This window comes from Scleropages formosus, chromosome 6, assembly GCF_900964775.1.
Source record: "Scleropages formosus chromosome 6, fSclFor1.1, whole genome shotgun sequence".
Lineage (NCBI taxonomy): Eukaryota > Metazoa > Chordata > Actinopteri > Osteoglossiformes > Osteoglossidae > Scleropages > Scleropages formosus.
This window is the reverse complement of record NC_041811.1, coordinates 11,565,184-11,575,485: the sequence shown is the minus strand read 5'-3', so window position 1 is coordinate 11,575,485 and position 10,302 is coordinate 11,565,184. Positions and strand designations below refer to the sequence as shown.

Sequence of the window (10,302 nt, the reverse complement as noted above, 5' to 3'; positions counted from 1 at the left end):
TGTACGTTAAGCTATTTAGTGATTTACCCATTTACACAGCTGGGTAACTTACTGTAACAGTTCTGAGTAAGTGCTTTGATCGAGGGTGTCAAGGTGCTGATTTGATCCAGGAATCGTACACGGTGAGAGCTCTAACCGCTACCCCACCTGCTACTTGCATATAAAGGGACTTTTACAGGGTGACCTGGGAAACGAATGTAAACTTTATAAACAGGTCCTGCGGTACCTGACATGTTGAAACGTGATGGATGACTGAAGCGGGAAGGGCGGGTCTGTGTCAGGGCTTTGAGCGATAGCTATTTGTGTACACTGTGCGAACAGTGTTCTGGCAGGAGATGCCTTTTGTTATTTAGAGAAAAAGCGAAACTCATGCTGAGACGTGTTTGCTGTGTAAGTTTTTTTTTTTTTTTTTTTTAAACTGGCGGAACCAACAGTTTCCTCCTGTTTTGGTGTCCGGGCTTCCTTGAGCGAGACAGCAGTTGGTCTAGCGGTATATGAAAATAACCACAGCCGTTGGGTTACTCGCATGGTCTGTGTGGTGTGGTTGGCTGTAGCCTTCCCCCCTCCCCCCCCCCCGTTATCAATGCCTCCACCCCTGATGGAGGAGGCGGAGCCAAACACTGCCATGAGGAAGTGATCTACCCCCCCACCCGGTGTAGAAAGCATCTCTTCAGCTCCCCTCCCCTCCTGCTGCCTTTTACCCACAATGCGCTGCATGCTCAAGCTGCCTGGAGCTCTATATAAAGCCAGTGAGAGGGGAGGGAGGCGGGGGTTGCTAAGCCAAAACGGGGACACTGCTTACAGAGCCGGGAGCCAGGACAGCCCAAGTGAGCGGACGTGGCACCGAGAGAGGTCAGTACCGAGGGTGTCGGAGCTGGTGAGAGAAGGTCCTTCGGAGGAATGCAGAAGACACGCGTCCTTGTCTTTTATGCCGAGAGGTTGGCCCAACTCTCCAAGCACTTTCCTTTCTGCAGCGGGAACCTGAGGGTCTTTGGAGAGCAGTAGGAGGCAGTCGTCATTCCTCCACAGGAGGAGGGACCCGCTGTCAACCCCCCCCCTCCCATGCCATGTGTCTCGGCGGTGCGTGATCCTTAAACACAGGATGAGAGCTGGGGGGGGGGTGCGCAACGTCACAGCAACTTGTGCGTGGCTGTGCTGCGGGCTGTGCGTGACGAGACCCTGCAAGCAGCTCTTAGGGAGGTGATGTGAGCCCTTGCAGTATTGAAACCTTCCTTTTGGAGGCGGGTGCAGGGGCACAGCGATGGGTTTTTATACTGTACAAGGAAACACGAAATGTGGCGCCTGCATATCCAGCACTTACTGTGAAGGATAATGTGTCAGAGCTTTGATGTCAGGATGATAACGACCGTATCGTATCGAATTTAACCATTCATTCACTGTCGACCGCTGCTTGTCCTAACGCACGGTCACAGAGGTCTGGAGTTTATCCTAGAATCGCACGGCTCCGGGCGGGGTACGCCCTGGAAGGGGTGTTGCTCCATTGCATCAATTCAAACACTTTCCACTTGTAAAAAGAGCAGTGTATCAATCATTTCACATGACAACTGATGTCAAAGAGGGTTGAAGGATTGATGAGGGTTTAAACTTCCACTTCTATTCTTTAGTGCTGCGTCTGCTGATAAGAATCCAATCTTTAGCAGCACGCTGCCATCGCTGAGTGTAAGGAACTGCCTTCCGCAAGAAGGTGAACAGAACTCTAAGTTCAACCCTTAAAGGCAGCCAGTCCTAAATTCTCAGGTGAAGTACTGTAAGTTTACCGCTGAAGCGGCGCCTGGGGAACTTGGGTAAAAGAGGAACGAAAGCAAGAGCAACCTGCAAGTGTCCAACATCTCTGGGAGCTGCTGCAGAAGAGCGGGGGAGACGTCGTGTCTCGTTGGCTGATCCAGACTTGCCCAAATTCCTGCTGAAAACACTCATTTCCAGCAAGTGGAAACACTTTTCACATTTGTACCGAATACTGGCAGCGGTCTTAGCCGAGAGCGACAAACACGCCCAGGGTGGGTACGGTCTGGAAGCACGTCCTTCCCTTGCCGTCAGAGGTACTTAGCCTATTTGGGCGTTTCCTGGTTAAACAACATGCCTGTACATTACAAACACAAGAGGTTCACACAAGTAGTCTTACAGGAACCGGCAAGTGTTAAGTCAGGACGCATTTAACAGACCACATGGCTTCAGCGAGCAGCTGTGCGGAGACAGCGTCTTTTTTTAGCTCTGCTGAATGATTGAAGACTGCAATAAAGATACGCGGGGAGACCGTTTCGCTGTGTAACCTCGGAAGACCGCAGCCGGGCTACCGTAGTGTACGGAGGCAGCGTGCTGTGGCCTCGGGGACAAGTTTGCTGGCAGGATTTACGAGGCATCTTGACAGGCGAGTCTCCTAATGACACATTAACCGCTGGAATGTCTCATTTGGTTCATGTGCTACGCGAGCGCTTTGGCTACAGTCTCCCTGTAGAGTTTGTACGTAAGCGAGCCCGCGGACGCCGTGGGTGCGGTCATGGAGGCCCCTGTGCTCTCTTTGTGGTCATAATCACATCTGATGGAGCCAGCAATACCATTAAATGATTCAGGGAATATGCTCATGCTGTGAACAATTAATAAAAAAGCTGTGATTTTTTTTTTTTTTTTTCCCCCCCTCCAACATTAGCGTAACAATGCCAGATATTGGTGTTTGTTTAGTCCACTTCAAACTGAGTATGAAATACATTTCCAATGCAACTAGGTTCATAAGTCTTGTTTGTAATGTATGCTTCATTAAATCTCAAATGTAATTAAGTCTCAGACACGCATATGCAACTGCACTCAAGATAACAGTACCTAATATTGCCTCACATCATTCTGCATGAGGATTAGATTTATAACATGAACACCTGGCTGGTGCCCGTCACACACATCTCCCCCTCACCTTCTTTATAGGGAGTGTGCAGTTTATCTAAGACAGTGTCCTTAGCCAGGATTCCATAATTGGCTAGAGAGGCAGTCCCGATGAGGCCGAGCGCCTGACTCAGGGCTTCTGGTGACATTTACAAAGAGCATGAGGTCGAGGGGAAGTGAATCGAGCCTGGTTGCTGAAAAGGAAGCGTTTGGCTGTAGAGTCAGCGTTGAGACTACTATAAACTTCTACACGTTATGGAGCAAATGCAAAGTGCTGCATTTCACCGAAACCTGGCACCATGGTATTGCTGTTCACAGCCCGTAATATGCAAAGACAACAGCACAATTGGACTAAATAAACTGCAAAAGTAAAAATCGGTACAAGTTGTTTAAATATTATTTAGGCCTAGTGGCTGCGTTTTTGACCATATGAGCATGCTTTTAAACCTGTACCGTGTCGATTGGAGCAAGACCCATGGAATAAAATCTATGTAAATTATGTCACGGGGCTTCTCAGACAAAGTGGCAAATTTATTCAAATTTAAATGCCACGTGCAGCACACTTACTTAGCACAAGCACTCCCACCTGGGTAAATGCATGTGGCGAGCTGGAATTACAATCGTCTCTGGTGATCTGAAGGGGGTAACTGGACCTCAACACCATTCAGTAGTCAATCACCCTTCCTTCTTTAAGACATTCTGATTTTGCATAACGATTTTTGTTTTTGCCACTATGCAAACAATTTTTTCATAAATTGATCCCAATTTTGTCTATATTCAGGTGTAGAATTTATCCTAGAATGTATCTTAGAGGTGAATGTGATTCCCTCAGTCTCTGTAACAGGTTCCACTGAAGGCAATTTAAGTTCCTTTGCATTATTTAAGGAAACAGTAAGACATCCAGTGCGATTTCATTGCTGTCAGGCATCAACGTATGTGCAGACCATTCAGACTCGCCCGTGCTCCGGTTTCAGAGACGTTGACCAGAAACCAGACCCATGGTTTACCTGGAAAGGTATCTGGTACCTGGACCAGAAGCATGTGCAACTGATAGTAATTCTCTGCCACAAATTTTTGTGGAACAGTTTCAATACGTGTATGATTATATGTTATAAATATATTCTAGTTTGACAACGAAAAAGGAAAGCTGTTCTGATGGCTTTCATCGTATTCCATTCCTCCTCACTGAGGGCTGGTGTGCAATTGCTCAGTTTTACCTTAGATGTGTAGTGGTTAGAGATGCTGACTTTGGACCAAAAGCTTGCAGGTTTGATCCCCACCACTGGCTGTCGTACCCTTGAGCAAAGTTCTTACCCTAAATCGCTCCAGTAAAATTATCCAGCTGTTTAAATGGGTAAATAATTGTAAGCTGCTTTGGAGAAAAGCATCGGATAAATTGTTGAATATAAGCGTACCCAAGGAAACCACAGCTAAAACCTGAGCACAGAGAAGCCCTTTGCGGACTGACAGACATTATACGTTCTCATTTCTACACTGAGATGGTGTTAAGAACAGAGTAAGCATTGCATTTCCATGCAGTCAAAAAAAAAATTCTTTGTGTTTGTCTGTGGTGCAAAAAATTTAGAACAAGTCAAAATCATATATCTGTCGATAAACACACAGTGAGGCATCTTTTTTTTTAAAGGAACACAATGAGTCAGTGAAACCAGCCAGGTACGAAACAAGCCACCATTGAGGAACAGATGCCATAACCGGTTCTTGGTGCTCTGATAAGTTCACCGGGGTCAACACACTTCCAAAGGTGACATCAGATCAGTAACCAGATGTGGGTTTGATCTCTGGACCAATGGTGCCCTATCTCAGATCCTAGCAACAGATCACATGTCGGTACCACTGAGAATGTACTACAGAAACATCAGCTCAAACGCTTTATGGGAATAATTTACCACATAGATACTTCAGCTGGAAGACATGCTGTTCAGGTTCCTCCATAGTGTGTGAGTGACAGAGAGTGTATTCCACTGATGTATGGAAGAGTGACACTTTGTAAGTAGTGTATCTAGCAGTGTAAGTCACCACGGTGAATAAGGTGTGTGGGCTCATAACACTACATAGAGTTCATTGGAAGTCGCTTTGGAGAAAAGTGTCTGATAAGCAAGTAACTGTAAACTATATTTTTCTCTTTCCAGTTGGAAGGACAGTCAACATAACAGATCATCATGACAGGTAAACGTCCAACCGCACAGTGCTTGTCTCTTTCGAATGTTTGAACCCCACAACAGTTTGGTAAATTAAGTCATACTGTAGGATGCTTAGAGGGGCCTGGATCACTGTAACTACATCCTGCGGTGGTCAGTTTTTGCACAGGATTGTGGTCTTCCTGGTTTAGCTCATCCTTGTCAGGGGAGCCCCCTGTTGGGTGCAAGCGGTACTGCAGAAAAGGCGAAAGAATAGCCGGACCTCTTTACCGTCTAAGGCTTCATCACAGCTACAGTGCAAATAATTCTGAGAAAGATCCAGAAACTGTTTTAAAAAGAACAACTGCAGTTTATATTGTCAAAATCTGGTTAGTGACACAGATCCTCAGTTACTATTCCTTAATAAACATTCAAGGTATTTCTGTTAAAAAAAATACCCAAATACTTCTACCCAAAAAAAATTCAAGTTTTTCTACAGACAATAACATTACAATTCAGAATGGTTGTAAACTACAAACTGGGCAAGGTACGTAAGTAGTGTACAAATAATTTATATAGTGAGGCGGCAGCTCCTAATGCAGTGTCATTGGGACAGAGAGAGAGGGCAGTCAGTCGGCATAGTAGTAGTAGTGTGCTAACTGTTTTACTTTAAACGCAACTGAACTTGAATTTAGTTTTTACCTTTTAAACATGACTGAGTGTGAACATGAAATATCGTTTTGGTGACAAAACTTGAATCCGGCTAGATAGATGATTTACCGGGTAGGCTCCGGTTCCCCGTGACCCCGTATGGGACGAGCGGTTCTGAAAATGTGTGTGTGTGTGTTCATAAAAGATGACTGCAGTGAAAAAGGAAAGTTACATACTTTTAAGCAGAAAAGAAAATATTGTCAGAAACTGTAGAAAAATATGAATATAACTGCAAATGCAAGATATATGTGATTATCAAGATATATGGATGATTGTTCATGTACATGCTCGTATACATATATAAACAATAACGCTTAAACCTTGATGGTAATGCAATGTCAAATATAGCAGCAGAACAACTTGTTTGGTATTGCTGGGACCAAAATATATTAGTGGTAGTTCAACAGCAAGGAGTTACACACGGACTGACTGAATACTGGGGGGCAGAATACTCGCCTATTCCACCTATGAACAGATATATATTAATATACATATTACAAAATTATCAATGTTATACATTGAATTCTGTGTGTGTGTGTGTATCCATTATGTGAGTGTATAACATTGTCAAGCTACATATATATATGGCCTAAAAAATATATATACAGCTTCAAAATGGTTATTTAAACTGATGAGCTTAAGTGTACTATTAAGTGACTTTGTAAGCATAAGGAAATATTGGCAACCGTTTCCATGGAAATGCCCTCATGTTGTGTCTAACTGGCCCAACTAGACCCAAGGATTGAAATGAACTGAAAGGGAATGTATTCAGTTTCACTGGATGCCTGTAAAAATTTTCAAATGTCTTAAAACTTACTGCTGTCAAACCTTTCTATGTTGTTTCAGATAAACTTAAAGGCAGGAATATCATCTTCGTTGTGGGTGAGCGAAAGACAAAAAACAGTGCTATGCTGCTATTGCTCTGCTGTCGTCTTTATTAATATTTTGCATCTAGTCGTTTCTATTTGCGTATAAACACACATGATATGCACACGATACATGCAATTATATAGACACTGGCAATACAACGATTGGCTTCATTGCATTCTTGGCCATATACACCAATCAGCCAAAACATTAAAACCACCTGCCTAATATAGTGTAGGTCCCCCTCGCGCTGCCAAAACAGCTCTGACCCGTTGACGCATGGACTTCACAAGACCTCTGTATCTGGCACCAAGACGTTAGCAGCAGATCCTTTAAGTCCTGTAAGTTCAGAGGTGGGCCCTCCATGGACTGGACTTGTTTTTCCGGCACATCCCACAGATGCTCCATCGGATTGAGATCTGGGGAATTTGAAGGTCAAGTCAACACCTTTAACTTTTTAACAGTTTTTGCACTGTAGCGGGGCCACTACCATCAGGGAATACCGTTGCCATGAAGGGGTGTACGTGGTCTGCAACAATCCTAACGTAGGTGGTACGTGTCAAAGTAACATCCACATGAATGCCAGGACCCAAGGTTTCCCAGCAGAATATTTCCCAGAGCATTACACTGCCTCCGCCGGCTTGCCTTCTTCCCATAGTGCATCCTGGTAAACGGCGAATATGCAGCCGGTCGTCCACATGATCTAAAAGAAAATGTAACTCATCAGACCAGGCCACCTTCTTCCATTGCTCCATGGTCCAGTTCTGATGCTCATGTGCCCATTGTAGGTGCTTTTGGCGGTAGACAGGGGTCAGCGTAGGCACTCTATCCGGTGTGCGGCTACGCAGCAAAATGCAATACACTGTGTGTTCTGACACCTATCCATCGTGGCCAGCATGAAGGTCTTCGGCAATCTGTGTTACAGTAGCTCTTCTGTGGGATCGGACAAAACGGACTAGCCTTCACTCCCCATGCACATCAATGAGCCTTGGACGCCCATGACCCTGCTGCCGGTTCACCGGTTGTCCTTCCTTGGACCACTTTTGTTAAGTACTAACCACTGCATACTGGGAACACCCAAGACCTGCCGTTTTGGAAATGCTCTGACCCAGTCGTCTAGCCATCACAATTTGGTCCTTCTCAAAGTCGCTTCGTATCCTTACACTTGCCCATTTTTCCTGCTTTCAACACATCAGATTCAAAACCTGACTGTTCACTTGCTGCCTAACATATCCCACCTCTTGACAGGTGCCATTGTAACAAGATAATCAATGTTATTCACTTCACCTGTCAGTGGTTTTAATGTTTTGGCTGATCAGTGCATAACAGAACAAATTTCTTTTCCAATACTTTTCCAAATGTAAAAAAAAAAAAAAAAAAAAAACCCTCAGTTTACATTTATTCATTTAGCTGGCACTTTTCTCCAAAGTAACTTACAGTGTTAAGCTGCTTACAATGAATTACCCATTTATACAGCTGGATAATATTACTGGAGCAATTTAGGGTAAATACCTTGCTTAATGGTACAACAGCCAAAGGGGAGATTTAAGCCTGTAACCTTTGGGTCCAAAGGCAGCAGTTCTAACCACTATGCTACCAGCTGTCTGTTTTCACACTTGTATGTGGCTTTCTGACTAATAGTACATCAAAAAGAGAAATACTGTGGAACAGCATATATTTGCATTTATGTTTTAATTAAAACTATCTCACTGTCCCCCCGTTTACCCAGGTGGACCTGGCTCTGGTAAGGGAACCCAGTGTGAGAAAGTTGTGGCCAAATATGGCTTCACTCACCTGTCATCTGGAGACCTTCTTCGTGCTGAGGTCAGCTCGGGGTCGGAGAGGGGCAAGCAGCTGGCTGCCATCATGGAGAAGGGAGAGCTGGTTCCCCTGGTGAGCAGCCCGACCCAGTTCTAGCCACCATGATAGGTTACGTTAGGTTCCCATAAGCTTCTTCAAATTGCTAAGAAAACAGTGAATCTGAAAGGCATTCAGATGCAGTTTTTGATCATTTCTGTTAATGAGGTCATTCTCTAAATTTTGACCTCTGTTTGTTTGTGTTTGTGTGTCTCTAGGATACGGTCCTGGACATGATAAAGGAGGCCATGATTGCCAAAGCCGACACGTCCAAGGGCTTCCTGATTGACGGCTATCCCCGTGAGGTCAGGCAGGGCGAGGAGTTTGAGAAGAAGGTACGTGGAGGGAGTAGAAAGATGGTGCTGAAAAAAGATTAGCAAGATTTTGGATGTAAACTAATTTGTGTTCAGTGATCGCAGGTGCAATGATGTAACACTTGGAGATGTTTGATTGACAGATTGGAGCCCCCAGCTTGCTTCTGTACATCGACGCCAAGGCAGAAACCATGGTGAAGAGGCTGATGAAGCGTGGCGAGACCAGTGGCCGCACTGATGACAATGAGGAGACCATCAAGAAGCGCCTAGACCTGTACTACAAAGCAACGGAGCCTGTGATCGCTTTTTATGAAGGCCGTGGAATTGTCCGGAAGGTGAGCGACTGACTGAGGGGACAAAAGGAGGGTCTCCAAGCTACATGTAGTAGGTAACTAGTGGGGTTGCTGGTAATTTAATGGTTAGGGATATTACTTTACAGTCTGAAGGTTTAGGGTTTCAACCCACCTCCTGCTGTTTAACCCTTTGTCAATGTACTGTTCTTACCGTAAATTGTTGTATGAAAAATACATTTTTATAAACTTGGCTAAATCACTTTGAAGCAGCTTGTGTAATACTGTCGGAGCTTGCGTGATTTCGTCTCCTTTTTGTTGACGTCTGTTTCATTGTACGTACTCTCCACATTCTCTCTGCAGATTGATTCCGAAGGTTCAGTGGACCAGGTCTTCAGCCAAGTAGCCAAAGCTATCGACTCCTTGAAATAAAACCATCATGGGTGGAGAAACTACTCCTTTTCTGGCCTTTTTATATTTCCGAGCTTATAAGAGAACGAATAAATCTGCTGATAGCTCTACAGCTCTTTGAAACACAACATCTGCCTTAATATGCACTCAACCATGACTGTCACTCCAGCCTCCTATTCAACCCTGTGATCCCAGCTTCGCCCCGACCAACACCGTTTCCCCTTAGGCTGCCGAAGGCTATTGGGCATCTGATTCTGTCACCTTGTTCAATCACCACCACATCCCTCATGGCCCATGTCCCCTCCTGTGCCAGACTTCTCAGGGACAATCAGCCTCTGTCCATTTGCTCCTTTCTTTTATTAAACACCGTTTTGTCGAAAGCGACCAAAAATCCTGTCATTTGGCCCCTTTTATTACAGCTATGATCAGAGGTGTCAGAAAATAAGGGGTGACCCTTGGGGTTCCACGCGAACACCTGCAGTACAGTGTCAGACCACTGGAAACTTGAACAAGAAGGTCTCATTGATACAGGCTGCTTTCTAGTTATTGCAGCTGTCATCCCAGTTGGTGAGCTTTGACTGTGCAGTGATTCAGTGACTAAACAGTTTATCAGGGTCCCTGTTTAATTTTGCACCTCCTAAAAGACAGGGCAACAATGAGGCTATGCTTTTGTGCCAGAAAACCATTGTAAAAGATGAAGCAGGAGACAAGAGGTGAAGTACTCGTCGGTGAGGGATTTTATTTAGTGCGGGGACAAGGAAGGGGGTGGAAAAGGGGGACCAGGGAACAGGTAGGATGGGGCTTCGTGCGGGACGGGGG

The 10,302-nt window shown here is 45.0% G+C and overlaps 1 protein-coding gene across 1 annotated transcript; it reads left to right on the top strand.

Annotated features, from left to right (window-relative positions):
* The first annotated feature begins 754 nt into the window (after nucleotides 1-754).
* ak1 (adenylate kinase 1) lies at nucleotides 755-9,527 on the top strand. Its single transcript, XM_018740355.2, has 7 exons — nucleotides 755-852; nucleotides 5,046-5,082; nucleotides 6,591-6,626; nucleotides 8,341-8,504; nucleotides 8,687-8,803; nucleotides 8,926-9,117; nucleotides 9,436-9,527. The coding sequence occupies exons 2-7, from the start codon at nucleotides 5,076-5,078 to the stop codon at nucleotides 9,502-9,504; spliced, it is 585 nt and encodes a 194-aa protein (XP_018595871.1). The 5' UTR covers nucleotides 755-852; nucleotides 5,046-5,075; the 3' UTR covers nucleotides 9,505-9,527.
* Nucleotides 9,528-10,302: the final 775 nt, after the last annotated feature.